Source organism: Amphibalanus amphitrite, unplaced genomic scaffold, assembly GCF_019059575.1.
Source record: "Amphibalanus amphitrite isolate SeventyFive unplaced genomic scaffold, NRLGWU_Aamphi_draft 000474F_arrow, whole genome shotgun sequence".
Classification (NCBI taxonomy): Eukaryota; Metazoa; Arthropoda; class Thecostraca; order Balanomorpha; family Balanidae; genus Amphibalanus; species Amphibalanus amphitrite.
Window position 1 is genome coordinate 161,154 of NW_024881968.1, and position 17,499 is coordinate 178,652.

The following is a 17,499-nucleotide window of genomic DNA, read 5'->3' on the forward strand; positions in this document are numbered from 1 at the left end:
TCCACTTATAGCTGAGCTGGAATATTTTTGCCTCGGACGGTATGCGCGGGGCAAAGTGGCCGGGGCAAAGTGGCCAGACCCCAATTGGCCATAACTTGTTTCCATCTGGATAAAAACATTATTTATATTCCAATGTGTCGTCAGGTATTCAGTTTGACCATTTTTCGGTTACAAGAGTTACCAAATAATGCAGTTAATTGTTTTTCCATGAAAATCCTTTATTTGTTTATCTACAGGTGGGAAAATAACTAAGTAAACATCCATCCTCACTTAAACTTTGTCACCATCAAATACCCTAGTCGTATATGAGGCAACTATTCATTTTCTCATATCGGGACTTGAGAAGTCGCCGGTGGCCGCTTTGCCTCAGGGATGGGGCAAAGTGGCCAATATGCTATAGGTTTAAGGTTTTGTCAATATCTCCCATATGTGAACGCCTTTGTAAATGAAACGCAGTTGGAATAAAAGGCAATTTAATAGGGATCACATTGGTATAGAAAGAATCTTTCCAAGTTTAGAAATCAAGCGTCGGCATCGTAAGAAGCGTTAGGGTGGCCGCTTTGCCCCACTCTCCCCTACACGGCTAACACGGCTCCTGTCACGAGCGACAGTCCCTCAGAGCGACGGACAATACCTCAGCGCGGAGAGCGTCACGACGGCTGGGGCGTCCCGCCCTCCACAGAGGCTGTGATTTATCGACAGGGTTGTCAGGCCTTTACCGGAGTCGGATAGTCTCTCACTCAGACGTCAGCCTGGGGCCTCCGTGTGCTGTTTGGCGCGGTTGGTCCCTAAAAGTGTGCACTGGCTACCGGCTGATCAAGGCGCTGGGCTGGTGGTGGAGATAGACCTTCACCTGTTAGCTGATTCTTCCTCAGCAATTAAGTATTGTCAATTAAATCTTAATTGAAATTCTAGGTTACCAATGTATATTTTGCATCTTTGGGTTTTCATACCAAGTGTGTAGTTAAACTCCACTGCAACTGCCAGCATTTTTGATATCCATTGCCTAAGTACGTTATTTTTGTGACATTGCATTTGTTTTAAAAGCGATAATTCAACCAGCAAGTCACTTATAGTATAATTTACACGGGTCGAACAGTTAGCTGTTTTTCGGTCATGAGGTCGCAGTTGCAGAGGCTAATATATGTTCCTCATACACTATCCCACACAATGGGAGATATGACCAGGACACCGTCAAGCTAGGTCACATGTTAGATCGTTTACTATATCAGTGTGTGTAGTTAACTAGTTATGTAGTTATGTACCGTGATATGGGGTAGTGTCCCAGCTCCTGAGCCGATAGGCGCAAGTAAGACTCCTAACGACGGCTCATCATTTGCTCCAGACGGGGATGATCTGCTGTCAATAGCTATGAACTCATTAGTCGTTACACGCCCTAGTAAGCTCAGTGAGCGGGGTGAGCTCAGTGAGAGACCCCCTGCCGAGTGCTATCTCACTGCACTGCACTGTTCACCGCTCAGGGACTAGGGGAGGGGTGTCTGTCCACTAGTCAACAGCGACATCTACCCGCGCTGTACCAGCGCCGGCACTCCTTGCACAGCGACACCTGTGTAGGGGAGATATTCCACTGCAACGGTTCCCGATCCACCTACCTCGACCGTCGACCACCATGGAGCCCTTGGTTCCCACCTTTCCTTTAAAAAAAAAAAAACTAAATGATGATATTAAAAAAACGTTTATATGAAGTTTCTCCTAAGGGCACGTGCATGAAGATTAAAGAGCGCGCAGACTAAACGAAGTGTTGGCCGTTTAAGCCGAAGGTCAGTTGAGGTCAAGATGAGGTCGTACTCGTTGATCCCACCTAGACGAGGCTGCTGAAACCTTCCCGGCGGTTCTAAGTGATTGCTCAGGAAATCATAGAGACTGAAGGCTGCGATTTGGGATGCCGGATGTTCACCTGAAATACGCCGTTTTTATTTTCTGCATGCCAAAGGGGTCGCAATAACACGACCGATAAAAAAGCGGAGGATGAATCAAATATCAGAAAGTGACAAATCCTTATGGTGATGACATCTAGCATTGTGCCTAGCTGAGATTTTACTTGCATCATTTACCTGTATGGTGCACAGTAACTGTAAAATGACGAACTTTGGTCTCTTTTTCACCGTCAATGATGCATATGAAAATTAACATGACACTTTAGCGTTTTTTTCTGGAATCTGACTATACCGAACAAGTATCTGTTTTCTTCAGGACCATCAAACCCCATCAAGCAAGTGTGTTGTGTGCTTATACGAGTACGCCTCGGTTTCGTTTGGGAGATATTTATTCATCGGTTAAATTTTTCACTTCATCTCTCAATCCCTCTCACTCTCTCCCTCTCTCTCTCTCTCTCTCTCTCTCTCTCTCTCACTCCCTCTCCCTCTCTCCCTCTCCCTCTCTCTCACTCCCTCTCCCTCTCCTTCTCTCTCTCTCTCTCTCTCTCTCTCTCTCTCTCTCTCTCTCTCTCTCTCTCTCTCTCTCTCTCTCTCTCTCTCTCTCTCTCTCTCTCTCTTTCCCATCCCTCTTAACATCACTTTCTACTAAGTATCAATACGCACAATTTCACCTACGACCCAAAACGATACTATCAGTCCGTGCACGCATGTTTTGCACGAAGACAGGCAGGTGGCGAACTCTGATGACGGTCGACAACTGGACGAACCAGTCGCGATGTCGCCAAACTGTCGTCACCCTGATGAAGCATCGGCAGATTTAAATAGGCGCTGTCACCACCAGATAGTCAGTGGCCGGAATAAGACGGGATTTCGTTTGGCAACGGGTCGCTGAGACCGGCGACAATTATTGCTGGAGAGCACTGGGATTATTATTGGAGAGCACTGTGATTATTACTGAACATCAGACACGTGTCACTGGACGTTTTCTGGACACAGGCACAAGACACGTGACAGTGGACATAGGCAGTGCCTATGTCTAGTGCCTATTAGGCACTAGACACGTGACAGTGGACACGTGTAACTAGACACTTTACCGACAGTCAATGAATGCTAGTCACTGGACATAGTCACTGGATACTGGACACTGGACACTGGTCACGTGTCACTGGACAGTCATTGGATACTAGACACTGTTTTTTAGGGGGGACAGTGGAGACGTGTTACTGGATGTTCTATGAATTTTTGTATACACGTCTTGGGAAGCTAATAAAGCGAAACGTCGGGCAATTGATGCATCTTATCTGAACTTAAGAACAATTTATGGACTAACTATTTACGATTAATTATTTTATGCATAGTCTGGAGCAACGACTTCCGTAATGTCTCTAGTTTGGTGCACTGGATACTATCGCTTAACCATTTTTTTGCGTTTTGTTTCTGTTTCCCTTTCTGATACTTAACCGGCTTGCGAAGAAGTTACACTTAAATGTGAATTTCGGTGTAACAACTCCGCTGCCTTTCGGCACACGCTGGCCACCTCCTCCCCTGACAGGCTGACGTGGACGAGTGTCAGCCAGTGATGGGTCACATCGCGAATCACCGAATTTACGCGGAGCACTATCGTGGCTTCCCCTATTGGGGCTTCACTGATCAAATAATGTGCGAGTGTGGCAGAAGTAAGTGAAACAGCATAGATGCCCGCAATTGGCATGGTTCCTATATGACCGTCACAAGCTTCCCGAATTGAATTGTTTTCAGATAGTTGGATTGTGATAAGATAATTTCTTCCCAGTGCACTCTTGATATAAATCCTGTTCTGGAAGGTGCTAAATTGGGATCAACGACCAATATTTATCTGATGTAGATAAATAATAAAAACTATTTATTATTTATCTACATCTTTGGGCTGTTACAAATCATATTGCTGCTTATCAGTTTGACTGATCTATTATAAGAATAGCATCCAGAATAGAACGCACCTAGTAACGGTGCATACTTTCTCCCGATTATCTGTCCCTGTTTCTCCTTCCCCTGCCTCCATTTTTTGCACACAGCTCTGCAACCGGGCTGCAACAGAAGCAGGTACAGCAAGTCCTGTTTGACACCGATTACCTGCGTGCCTGGCGCCACAGACTCGAAACAATAGCCCTAAGGTAACCTACTTCTATGGGGCGCAGAACAGGCTGTAATTGCCTTGGATTAAACGATGCGAGCGCATAGTTGGGAAGATATCTTAGGAATCCAATATTAAGTCCGCGAGATAACGACTAACCAATCAAAAGATTGATGTGTTCGAGAGTACCTAACAAGAAGGCTCACAAAAGGCTCTCTTACAATATTCAAAAACGCAAGTTATATTTAAGAAAAAATATGTTCACTCTTTGCTCAACCTGCGACTTTAATGATAATGAAAAACGTCTTCTGTGATCAGTTTTCGCATGTCAGGCATTTCCCAATAAAATGGGGAATATAAGAGAAAATGCAGACGAAATAAAATCACAGCGATAAGTTTCGAATCATGTGGTCATAGATAGTGGTTAGTAACATTAAAACTACACATATTCTTTACTTCAATGTACATATATTTTGCGCAGCAAACATTCAAACATGATTCGTTTTCGATAGTCGCTTCGCTGGCGCTTCACTCAATCGCTCGTAGCTGTCACAGAGGAAATGTTTGCTGCTGGCACGAGAGGGAATCCCGGTACCCTAACCGGTAACCCGCGCCCTGATGGGGGCCATTTTGGCCCCCCTGTGGTTTTTCTTAAATAGCGAGAAAACGGCGGCGCGCAGCGCCGCCAAATTTTAAGTACCTTACCGGGCATCAGTTTGACACCTTCACACAAAATTTCAAGTCACAGGTCACCTCAGGTCAGGAGTTATTGAGGTCAAACTGAGGTCATGTTCGAGAAAAAATGAGCAAAAAACATGACATCTTGAAACGCTCACCAATTCTACAGTTAACAAGCAATTTTAAAGTTTTTTATGTGGTTGTGTAGAAAAAAGACAGCGCTACAAAACTGTTATCTTGGATTTTCGATTTTTTTTTATTTAGACCCCTAAAAATAAAAAAAAATGATTTTTTTTAGAAAAACTCAAAAAATTTCCAAAAATTTTTCGAATTTCAAAAAAACGGAATGTATGTGATAATCCCTGCGCTCTTCGATATACATACCAAATTTGAGATCGATAACTCTTTTTTGGCCAAGTTATAGCGAAAAAAAAAAACTTAAAAATTGATGACGTCAAATTTTTGAACTCAATTTTTAGCAATTCTAGACCTCGTAGCGCAAAACGGAGACCACCATTGAACTCCCCATGACGAGCTGCATCGAAACGATACTCATTTTATGCAAAAATATCAATTTTGAAATTTGACCTAATTTGACCTGACCTTGACGTGACCTTGACCTGACCTTGACCTGACCTTGACCTGACCTTGACCTGACCTTGACCTGACCTTGACCTGACCTTGACCAAAACGTGACCTAAGCTAGTCCAAAAGTCTGCCTGACCCACATAATCGCATTTGTCATGTAGGTAAAATGGACCATAAAACATGTATCACACGACACTTTCATATTGTGACCCCCCCCCCCCCCCAGTGACCTGACCTCTGTGACCTGACCTGGTATCAGTGACCTCAAATAGCAAAATATGTGTTTGAAGAAAATTTCCCCATCGATAATTTTCAATGAAATGCATTTTACTCCATTTTACAACGCATTTCTTGAAATGCCTGTAAACGGTGAAAATTCGACCTTTGCCCTGACCTGTGACGTCATCGGTTTGACCGAGGTCAATGAAATCGGGTCACAAGGAAGTTCCCCGTTGGGGCTATCCAACGCCGTTTACCGCTTGTCGCTATGTTGCGTGGTTCTCGAGATCTTAGGGGGGGGGCCAAAATGCCCCCCCCCATCAGACCGCGTTGCTCGGCAGACCCCATCAGGGCGCGGGCTAAGGGAGCAGCGGCTGCGAATTGGATAGTGACTACCTGAAACCCATTCTTTGCTTGTCTTGACTGTGCTGGCGTTACTGTTAGTTGCGTAGTCGACAATAAGTCGCCTCCCTTTTACGGATGCATCAAAATATATTCCTGCCCGGGGCCGGGATGATTCAATAAATGTCACCGAGGTTTTTTAGCGAAAACTCCGAGGGCCGTTAGGCCCGAGGTGCTTTTCGCTAAAAAAGCGAGGTGATATTTATTGAACTCCCGGCCTTAGGGCTGGAAGGTGTTTCCCATACCTGCCAAAAAGCTCACAACTATAATTGATAGTGACGTCAGCAGCCGTGTGGTTCAACGCGTTTAACCGCACCCCTTGAACCACACGGCTGGCAATATTAAATCACTGCATTAAACTTTGAAAAGTGTGGTACAGTGCACGTGCCATTAAAATGCCTGGATGTCTCGATTTAATCATGCAATGTAGCAGGTATGGGAAAGCAGCAAGCAGCACGATGGCAAATGAAATGTGCAGTGTGCAATGTGCATCGTGGCTATAGTGACACAAATTAGTCGGGAAAAACGGCGAAATTCAGAATTGCAGCGAAGTTCATTTTAACCCTCGCCCGTATTGGTGTTTTTCCAGCCGCGAACGTATAAGGGGGGGGGGGGGTCCGTTGGACCCCCCCCTGCCGTTTCGCCCCTGATCGAGCTAGAGCTTCGCGGAAAAAACGAGCGTGTTGCCCGTGACGAGAGGAAGCCGATGATACCCAATTTTAAGGTCCTAGGTCATTGGTTGACCTTGCAGGTCAGGTCAATGACCCCAAAGGCGGGAAAATCGGGACCTGTTAGAACGTCGTAAAGTGTAGCTGCTATGGGGTTTTTCGGGGTGCTGATCACGAATATCATGTTAGTTTTGATCACAGATGATGTCTTCATGTATTTAGGCCAGGTCGGGTCAGGTCAGGTCAGGTCAACCAGTAAGGGTATTCGTAGTAGGTGGCAACCGCCTCTGACAGCTTCGTAACATGTTACGAAGGCACCAAAACTACTTCGTAAATGTTCATATGGTTGCTAAATTCGAATTCAGCTCCAAAAACTGACCTAGAAACATGTAAAACTCGAAAAAGTGAACCGATGTCATCAAAGGTCAATGACCTGACCTGACCTTCAGGTGACCTTGACACCCACCCTAATGCATGGGGGCAACATCATATCACATGTTTGAACGCTTGAAACCACGAAAAGACTGCAAACGCGCGGCTAATGCGAGCCGACATACGCCGAATCGCGATTCCAGCCAAACATGGTCTCGAAAAGTAGGTCACAGGTCAAAGGTCATTTGGGTCAGGGTCATGAAATTTTCAGGGTAGGTGTGAAATTGATGAACGCGAGGCTACTGAGAGTTTCGTCGTGATCGGCCGCTTTTTACGTGAGTTATTCGCGAAAAACCATGGGGGGGTCCGTTCGACCCCCCCCCCCCCCTATACGGGCGAGGGTTAAGATGAAATTCATAAAATCGTTCCTCAAAACACAATAATTGGTAGATAGTAGAAGTTCTCATTAAACCCTTATCGTGCTTATAAATGAGCTGTATAGGAAGTGAAAAAATCATTTGAGTTTTACAAGCAGTTTTAAAACGCAATAAGAATGCCATATGATTAAAACTTATCGTGATACGCTTGGATGTGATACATCGCCAATTGATGCGACTACAGTTGCCTTTGCAATGTCTATATACTATTGTCTTAATGTTTGTCTAATCAATGTTTCGCCCGCATTTCATGTCATTGCAGCTTAATTGGAATCACAAGGCTGTCGATCACAAGAAGGCTTGATCACTTTGCAAAACAATTGTTTATTGAGGATGAAAAACGGACATCGAACATATGTGACATAGAACCGGTGGCTTTAACTATGATGTGGGCTGTGATTGAATAGCACTAAAGTCGAGCCTGTAGGATCGTTGTAAGAGCACAAATAAATGCGACACGAGAAGAGCAATAGGAGAGAATAGAAAGTACAAAGTAAAGTCAAGGTAGGACGATATTTTTAGCTAGAAAGTGGTTAATGTGTTGAGGCTTCACGTGCGCTTTTCATTAAAGATGAAGCGATTGGACAGGCATCCGACTGGACAGAAATCCACCATCCATTGGACAGAAATCCGACTGTAGCTGTTCATCACTTTATCGGAGGACATCCTCCTATAGGTTCTCATATCCTTGAAATGGCTTCTGTACATTCTATTATAGTCCTGTGATCAAATATTTTGCTGTTAACACCCAAACACGCTTTGAATTTGCAGTGTTTTACTAGTGGCGACAGAGTGTCCTTGCAGTACCCCGCGCGGCACGTGTCACAGTGGCGGATGGCGCCGCCTTTCGCCACACATTCCTCACCTAACAACCCTCCGCGACAATCTCGGCGTGCGGACATCTGACCTGGCGACAGATCGGAGCGGCAAAGCCGGTCTTACGACCCCAGATTTACACTTTTCTTAAGGGAACCGGTCGCCCGAGCGGTTGATTGTCGCCGAAATGAGTGCGTGCGATGACCAGGGCGGGACCGGAACTCTGCGTGTGGGGACTGGGCCGGGTCACGCGCAGTATTTAACCGGCCACCCCCGGACTGATTGGCGCAGTGGCCATTGGTTTGGGTGACGGGGACGGTCAGTTGGAGACATGCTGCTGCGAACGTGTATCGGAGTGTTAATTGTGAGTGCTATGGGGAGAGACGGACAGTTGGTAAAGGGTAACGGTAAAGAGAGTGTATTTACCAATATTTCACCTTAGCATGGGATCATGTTGACAGGCGTTCAATTCTCTCTTTCTTTCCTTCTTTCTTTTCAATTGCTTTTTATTTGTCTTGGTTTTTTAATAGATAAAGATGTCATAAAATGTTAACTATAGAGGCAATAAAAATGTTAGCTAAAATTATCATCACTTATAGGAAGTGGGAATAAACATCAGAAGTTGAGCATTATTGGATTTTTTACCTCCGATCCAATGACCCGACTTTGACTTTCCTTTTTTCTGCCAGGTGGTGTGCGTTGCAGCCGACACCCAAAACTCCACAGAGACGTCCAGCGGCAATGGCACAGAGACCTCCCACCGTAGTGGACGGTACCTCTTCCAGTACATCCACAACTGGCTGGGCCTGACCACCACCACAACCACCAGCCGACCCATAGTCAAGTGTCAGGTGAGAAAACTTCAGGAAAACCGAAAGGGGACCTTTAGTGTGACGCCTTGGGTCTTGTGTTCTTGTTTGTCAAGCGTGACCGCCGAGGTCTGTAATTTGTGCTCAATATTGTGCTATTTTTTAACGTTTAATGTGGGCTGAACTTCAAAGGACAAACATATTTTTATGATTGGACACTAATTGATATAATGATTCAAAATGTGCCGTATACCAGTCCATAACATGTCCCTGTCGGTTTTTCAGGGCGCCGGATGCGGCGGCGGTGAGATCTCCGTCATCCCCGTGGTCTATGTGCCGGCCAAGACGAAGGAGTGTGACTACTCCCGTCCCTGCGCCAACGGCCACTGCCTCTCCGGAAAGTGTGTGGCCTGTTCCAGCAGCGCCCACTGCGGCGCGGGACTGGTCTGCAGTAACTACAAGTGCGTGCCGTGCTCCAATGATCACCAGTGCGCCGGAACCTCTGTCTGCGAGCACCACAGGTGTGTCCAGTGCCGCTCCCAGGGCGACTGTCCGTACGGCCAGACATGTCTCCAGAACAAGTGCAGGACGGTGGTGCAGATCAGTGAGTGCCAAACCGACGCCGAGTGTCAGCTGGGAAAACGCTGCTTGCAGGGGAAGTGCACGGCCGTTCAGGTCATCCAGTGCTACAGCGACGCCAACTGCGCTTACGGTCAGCAGTGTCAGAATTTCCAGTGCAGGCAGAAACTGACCAACCAGTGTAGCAGCCACGCAGATTGTCCTTACGACCAGCAATGCCAGAACTACCGGTGTACGGTGGTGCTAGTGCAAACTCATCAATGCAACAGCAACGCAGAGTGTCCTTATGGCCAGCAATGCCAGAACTATCAATGCACGGTGGTACCGGTGGTACTAGTACAGACCCATCAATGTACCACCAACGCAGAGTGTCCTTACGGGCAACAGTGCCAGAACTACCAGTGCAAGACGGTCCAGACTCCCCAATGTACCACCAACGCAGAGTGTCCCTACGGTCAACAATGTCAGAACTATCAGTGCAAGACGGTCCAGACTCCCCAATGTACCACCAACGCAGATTGTCCCTATGGGCAGCAATGTCAGAACTATCATTGCAAGACGGTGCAGACTCCCCAATGTACCACCAACGCAGAGTGTTCCTACGGTCAACAATGTCAGAACTATCAGTGCAAGACGGTCCAGACTCCCCAATGTACCACCAACGCAGATTGTCCCTATGGGCAGCAATGTCAGAACTATCATTGCAAGACGGTGCAGACTCCCCAATGTACCACCAACGCAGAGTGTCCCTACGGTCAACAATGCCAGAACTATCAGTGCAAGACGGTCCAGACTCCCCAATGTACCACCAACGCAGAGTGTCCCTACGGTCAACAATGCCAGAACTATCAATGCATACCGGTACAAACCAGTCAATGTCGCACCGATTCCGATTGCCCACAGGGTCACCGTTGTTTGCAGGGTAAGTGCGCAGCCGTCCAGCCCAACGAGTGCAACCATGATGCCGAATGTCCTCTTGGACACCAATGCCTCCAGAACCAATGCAGGCCGGGACAGGCCAACCAATGTTACAGCGACTCCCAGTGTTCCCACGGACAAGTCTGCAGGGCGAACCAGTGCACGGTTGTTCAGACTGGACAGTGCCAGAAAGATACCGACTGTCCCTTCGGCCACGCCTGCTGGGAGAACGAGTGTACCCCGGGTAAGTCGAAGAAGTGCCACAGCGACTCAGAGTGTGGTGTGAACCAGAAGTGCCGGGACGGCGCGTGCACGGATGTGACGGGGCGGCATAAGTCCTGTTCGATCAAGGTACCTTGTCCGCCCGGCCAGAAGTGTCGCGACGGTGTCTGCCAGGAGGCGGACGACGACTCGAGCATCTCCTGCTGGCAGAACTCCCAGTGCAAGTCTCACGTGTGCAGCAGTCGCGGGTTCTGCGCCGAATGCTCCAACGACGACCACTGTGCGCTTGGCCACTTTTGCCACAACTACCGCTGCGAGAAGCGCCTGCCGACTCTCAGCAAGTGCAATGCCAACAATCAGTGCTGGTCGGACATCTGCAGTAACGGTCTCTGCGTCAACTGTCGCAGCTCCTCCGACTGCCCCGGTCACCAGTTCTGCAACGTGTTCAAGTGCCAGGCGCTGGGTCTGTACAACGAGGGCTGCCGCGCCTATAGTCACTGCCAGTCCGGCAAGTGCAGCAAGCTCAACACCTGCGTGCACTGCAAGGGGCAGGCCGACTGCCATCCGGGGGAATTCTGCAGCTACAAGGGCCTCTGCGAGACGAAGGCCGACCTTCTGGACAACTGCGAGTCCAACACTCAGTGTGTGAGCGGCCTGTGCGGGTACAGCGGCTTCTGCGTGCAGTGCCGCGTCAACGCCGACTGTGCCGCCCAGGAGCGATGCAAGGAGTCCGTCTGCCGACCCAAGCTCTCGCTCGGACACTCCTGCAAGCACGACTCGGACTGCTCCTCGAGCAAGTGTCGCGGCAACGTGTGCGTCCAGTGCACCAGCCGCTCCCACTGTTCCCGCGGCGAGTTCTGCCAGGCGGGCGTCTGTCAGGCCAAGAGTCCCCTCGGCGCCAAGTGTGAGGAGGACGACCAGTGCGCCTCCACGCACTGCAAGCGCGGCCTGCGCGAGTGTGTGGCATGCACGAGAGACGTCCACTGCGGCTCCGGCAGGTTCTGTATCGACGACAGGTGTCTGGAGCGGATCCCCGTCGGCAACTGCTGCCGGACCTCCGCCACGTGCGAGTCGGGAGCCTTCTGTGACTCTGAGACGGACGGCCCGGCCCTGGCGCGGTGTACCTCCCAGAGTCAGCGGGGAGTGTGCGCCTTCCAACCGGACGGCGACGGCACGGGGATGGATGACAGTGGACGCAGATAAGGTGGGATTGTAAACGGCTGGAAACCCACGGTAAACTATTTCCTTTAAGAGATCTTCGACATTAACGAGAGGTGCGAGGCCATGAATGGAGGAAGTCATCTGAGAAACAAATGATCGAAAGACCAGTACTTGATGGAAAAATGATAGACTCCGCGAGCTCTAGACCCTTTAGGTTTATCACGTTCTTGAGAAATAAGATTAATGTGTCTCAGGCGCCACTGCACTGCAGAGGCATAGTTGTTAAAGGATTTTAGCCTTATTGTCCCATATGTTTATGGCAATTGTTGCTTGTTTTGCCACACTGTTTCGTTGGCGTGCGCTTATTTGTGCTTTTGTTCTTGTATGCATTGTGTGTCCTGCATCGTACGCAATAAATATTTATTGAACTAGCTTTGGGTTTGATCGAAGTTGACACTTGAAGATAGCCTATTGATGCACCCAGAGAGCGGCATTATACATTGCAGGAGCCAGGGGCGGATCCAGGAATTTTCGGGAGGGAGGGGGGCGGCAAGTCGAAATAGGGGCGACCTGGCATCCGGGGGCGCTTATACGAAGGAGCGCCAAACCGTCAAAATCGAAAGTTTAAAACTCGCTCCGTGCTGGGGGAGGCCCGAGGCGCTTATGAGGAACCGGGTCGAAAGCTTTTGCAAAGTCAAGTTTGCATACGTCAAGTGGTTTGTCGTCCTCAATAGCTGCGCTCCAGTCGTCCAGAACTTCCCAAGAGCTGAGACGTACAAGACCGCTTCGGCAGAAACCCATACCTACTGAGCTGGGTGCAGCAGGCCATGGTCAGTCAGGTGCAGGATCAGCCGGTCCCTCACTATGGACTCGAGCACCTTGGAGGGGACCGAAGTGGGGCTCACTGGCCGGTATTTTCCGGGGGACTGTTTGTATCCTTTCTTGTGGATCGGGGCCACATTCCCAGTCTTCCAGTCCAGAGTAAGCATTCCGGAATCCAGCGACTTCCTGAACAGTGTGCACAATAGGAGAGGAAGACTATTTGCAGAATGCAGAATCTCGGAGGGATGTTGGATGAAGGTCGGCTGCGGAGGTCGGTTTACAGTAGCCTTACCGGATTACCAGTAAAAATAGGTACCTTTGCTGTAATGAACTGAAATTTAAGGCTTCCATCAATTAATTTAGGAAAGTGATGCCCGTGTAGTGCCTGGGTGTGGCAGGCAGTTATGCTCGTGTCAGACGTCCGTAAACTGGGTCTGTAAACAGGGTAAAATAGCAGCTCTAAATCGTACCACCTGCGGGTTCAGGTTAGGTGTGGTGCTTAAAAATGAATGTTTTTATGTGAATCTGTTTCATTCATAAATCGAAAATTTATTGAAATATTTTGCGCTGTAATATAATACGAAACTGAGAACGAAAATGTGTATTGTTTTTCAATATTTAAAAACCTGGTGGAGAAATAAGTAAACAAAATGCGAGCTAAATGGAACTTGTGCTTTGTGTGGCCGTTTTTTAGTTTGTTTCGTTGGGATTGTGCGGGTGTGCTTGCGCGTTGTTTTTGAAAAAGTGAATCAATTTACAATGATAGACCGCTATAGAGTGATTGTTGTGGTGTGATTTGAACTGTTGTGGCGTGATAAACTCTGTTATTAGGCTTTTAAGTGACGGTGATTAAGACTTCAAGTTTCGAAGTCGTCCAAAAAATGGCGGATCTTGGACCCAACAACTCGTTTCTAGGCGTTCAGGTAAGACATCTTGACGACCCAATCCATGTATTAGGATCAGGTTTCATGTATTTTCATATTTTACTTAGTTACTGCATCACAGAATGATTCGGTGGGCCCATTTTCATTTACATTTTACTGTGGCAATTATGGCGCAATCAAAAGCACCTACAAATTTTCACAATTTTCTAGTCATCATGTGGAAAATAATCGAGTGATTGAAGACATAAGTGAATTTTTAAATATTATGCCAAAAAACGATTGTTCACATTGTGTTTGTCCTCTCTCCACAAGCTACAAGTGCATCCTGGTTTTCGTAACACTAAAGAAGGCAAATTTGCTACTTATGATATCTTAGTTTGCAACACACAGTGAGGTGAAAGAAAAGGTATTTGTTTAACTATAATTGTTTTCTGCTGAAATTAATGTAATAGCTAAATTTTATTAAACACATCAGCCCATGTCAATGAAAAATAGACCTATCCAGTCCACCTCCCCGGCGCAGGTGACCGTCTGTTGCTGCCGTAAAGTCAGATAGTGTGCTTGAGGGCGGGGGGAGCACAGATTTGGAGTGCTAGAAAACCCACAGTTTTTTACGATGCTGCTCTACCCTGTTTAACCTGATTTTGGTCCTCAATTAAAAAAAAAATTAGATATGCCCAAACCTTCCATTTTATATTACCGGCAGTGTAGCTGATTTGGCAAGTTTGAAATGTTTCCAGTAATGGTCCTGCCAACCTAATTTATGCATCAGCTCACTATGCTATGAGCTGACCACTCACTCCATTTTATAGATATGGACTCTCAAAGCTGCCACAGCTTCTTAAACCTGACTTGAATTTATCAGTGTTCGCTGTTGAAATGATGGGATGTGAGAGGTGAAAGTGCTGCTCACATATTTCTTTTTGGTTGATGCTGGCCATATTTCCTTTTCTACCATTCTCTATGTCATTATTGTAGCATGTGTTTGTTTTTTATTCAGAAATGAGATCTTAGACCCCTGCTTGTGCAGACTAGAGGACAGGTTATATAGCAAATGAAACATAGCTTGTTAAAAGGCTAGACATCAGATCCACCTTATATGCCACTAGCATGCTTTATCACTAATTGTATTCCTTGATTTGATAACATAGCTCGCAAGTTACATATTTGTTGAAGGTTGTTTTGAAGCTGATTTGCACAACTGACAATATTCATATTCAGGCAATAGTACCTGTTTTGTATCTTGCACATGCTCTGGTGTCAGATGCTTTAAATGTGCCTATTTTGACGAACAATATATGTATGGTGGTGCCATTCCCACTATCAACTTTGTTCTATTAAACCATTCACTGGAATCTGCTAGTGACAAAGTGATCTCCTCAGTGGCGGATCCAGGATTTTCACTGGGGAGGGGCTGCAGGTCATAATTGGGCGCCACGCCCCGGATGGGCGCCATAGTCGCATCGTATTGGCGCTGAAATATTGGCGCCCAGTGGCCCTGACAAGAGGCGCCCAGGATCAGTATGTACAGTGACACCACACGATTGGAAATATCGGTGCGGAGCGTACTGAAACGACGTTATTCGACTGATTTTTGCATCCTAGTCCTAGTATGCGGCACTCCGATGAGTTGCGAATTGAAAATTGGCGCCGCGCAGTTGGCGCCAGTTTTCCTTGGGTGGGGGCTGCCAGCCCCCGCAGCCCCCCCCCCCTGGATCCGCCACTGGATCTCCTGCTCCTACTCACTCACACCTTTCAATGCATAGTTTTTGGTACTCATGAAGAATGTGCTGGCACCTATCAGTTATCCTGTAATGCACCTTATCCTTGCTCCAACATGGCACATGTTTGATGTGCTTATCTGTATTTGCATTTTGCACCATTGGCTTGTACAGGAACCTTTATGTTGAATGTATGTTGCAACATCCACTCAACACCCAGTATTTAACAAATATTACTTGCTGCCTAAGCATCTGCTGGTGGGATTTCATTGAAGCAATATGCACTGAGAAGTTGTTTCACATTCCATTTAGTTTCTTAGTTCTCAGACATTCCCTGAGTCTTGAGCAATTCACCAGATTTCCTTTTTCAATATCCAATCCTCTGCTCTCCTTGCCTCTGCATCTACCTAGGACACTGCTCTGTCTATTCTCTGTCCTATGTGCCACCATACTGTCTGGCCGGCACCTCGCAGTGTCTTTTTATGTTTGCATCAAACCGTAGCTGGGATGCTCTGTTTCCTAATATCTCCAAGTGTCCCCCCCCCCCCAATGTCACCCTGTGTCTCTCCTAGCGCGTATGTCTCGCCATAGCTGGGCCACTCTGTCCCATCTCCGTGCGTCTCTCAGTGTCCCTTAGCAGCTCCCAATGTCTCCCAGTGTATGTGCTACAACGCTGGGTCACTCTGCTTCCTATCGCCTCCTAGTGTCTCAATGGGTCTGTTCCAGTCGCACTTCATAACACCTCTAAACTCCTCCAAGATTGCTTTCCTGTTCCAGTGGCAGCTCTAGCCCCTACAAAGCCAAGGAGGGCCCTGCTCCAACCTCCTCCATCTTGCTCTGGGAGGAGTTTAGAGGTGTCAGGAAGTGCGACTGGAACAGTCTCTCGACCATAGTCTCTCTAATTGTGTTCAAAGTATCCGTCTCCTGGCGTCTCTCGACTCTCCCAGTATGTCTGCCCTCCATAGCCTGGTCACTCCAATGTCTCTCTCACTCCCCACAGTGTGTATGCGCGGCTGCACCGGCCCGTGTCGGTGCCAGTGCGGTCCGCCGGTACCATAAACACTGGACAGCGCCCCCCCCCCCCTCCTGATGCAATGAACGAGTACTCCCGTGGGGGGAAGGGGGAGGGAGGAGTATTGAAGGGTGTGGTAGTGTGTGGTGTCTCGAAATTGATAAACATGCGTGATTGATCCATAAGATTGATAAGCATGGTTAGGAAGGTTAGTGTTAGTTGAATATCGTTATTTATTTTTTCATCTGGTAGTGTCGAATGGTGTAAAGAGTTCGCTGTCCATGACGGTGATATAAATGGGCGAAGGTGCAGTTTGAGTCTCGTTACAATGAAGTTTGAGTGACCCTCTCTTCCATGGACGTCCTCCGTGGTCACTGTGGGGAGACCCGCCTCTCTCCACGGCCCGTGTTGTGACAGGCGCCGTGTGCCATCCACTGCCCCCGGCCGGACCCGCCGCGGGCCGTAACCCGACCCGACCCGGCCCCGGGCGGATGTTTGTGTTTGGCCCTGCTCTGGCCCGCGGCGGTCACTAATTTTCGGACGGAATGGCCGGCTGGACGGCCGCTCAGTGATGCATTGCATGGGTCGTTTGTGTACATGTCGGTTGCCGTCCGCCTGTCGTGTGGGCCGGTGTCAGAGGGGTCACTCTGGTGTCACTGTGAGGCGCGGAGACTGGCAGGCTGTCAGTAACGGCTGTTGAGATGACAGACATTGATGCTGGATGCCATTGTGAAATTTCAGCTACACCTCCTAGTTGCAGGCATCACATCCTATTGGTTGCAGCTATTTCAGACTTGCGGTCACCCCTTCTACTTGTGCCGCTGAATCAAGCACATTCTGTCCGATCTTTTGGCACAAGTAGCCCAAGTAGGAAATATGCCATAAACCTGATCCTAAATCCTGATCCTGATCCTTATCCTGAAATCCTAAACCTGAGAGGCTACCACCAGCAGTCTGCTCACACCAGCCTGCATGTGTCCATACGCATTACGCAAATCTCTCTCTGCATGTGTCCATACCTAAGTCTCTCCCCCTCTGCTGCCGTCCTGCAGCAGCGGTGTCGGTACGATCACTGAGGAGGCGGCGTCTGTGGCCTGTTTGCCGGCCGCTGCTCGGGTGTGACCGCCCGTCGGCGCTGTGACTGGGGTGTGACCGCCCGTCGGCGCTGTGACTGGGGTGT

General features: G+C 48.1%; 2 protein-coding genes across 3 annotated transcripts in view; both read left to right on the top strand.

The window, feature by feature from the left end:
• Nucleotides 1-8,413: 8,413 nt before the first annotated feature.
• On the top strand, nt 8,414-12,317 carry LOC122392186 (prion-like-(Q/N-rich) domain-bearing protein 25). The gene is made up of 3 exons (XM_043386789.1): nt 8,414-8,555; nt 8,881-9,042; nt 9,286-12,317. The coding sequence occupies exons 1-3, from the start codon at nt 8,523-8,525 to the stop codon at nt 11,920-11,922; spliced, it is 2,832 nt and encodes a 943-aa protein (XP_043242724.1). The 5' UTR covers nt 8,414-8,522; the 3' UTR covers nt 11,923-12,317.
• Nucleotides 12,318-13,356: 1,039 nt separating this feature from the next.
• Nucleotides 13,357-17,499, top strand: part of LOC122392199 (serine/threonine-protein kinase N-like) — a 131,367-nt gene continuing 127,224 nt past the window's right edge. The window contains exon 1 of one of the 2 annotated variants that reach the window (XM_043386804.1): nt 13,357-13,625. In XM_043386804.1, the coding sequence (XP_043242739.1) occupies nt 13,584-13,625 (42 nt within the window). In that variant the 5' untranslated portion in view covers nt 13,357-13,583. The remainder of the gene's footprint in view (nt 13,626-17,499) is intronic. The other variant, XM_043386806.1, reaches the window with a different exon arrangement.

What these genes read in the sequence shown, in the direction of transcription:
- LOC122392186 (XM_043386789.1), top strand. Translation starts at nt 8,523, where the DNA reads ATGCTGCTGCGAACGTGTATCGGAGTGTTAATT. An exon ending in CGTGTATCGGAGTGTTAATT is followed by an intron (nt 8,556 to 8,880) that starts GTGAGTGCTATG and finishes TTTTTCTGCCAG; the next exon opens with GTGGTGTGCGTTGCAGCCGA. An exon ending in GACCCATAGTCAAGTGTCAG is followed by an intron (nt 9,043 to 9,285) that starts GTGAGAAAACTT and finishes TCGGTTTTTCAG; the next exon opens with GGCGCCGGATGCGGCGGCGG.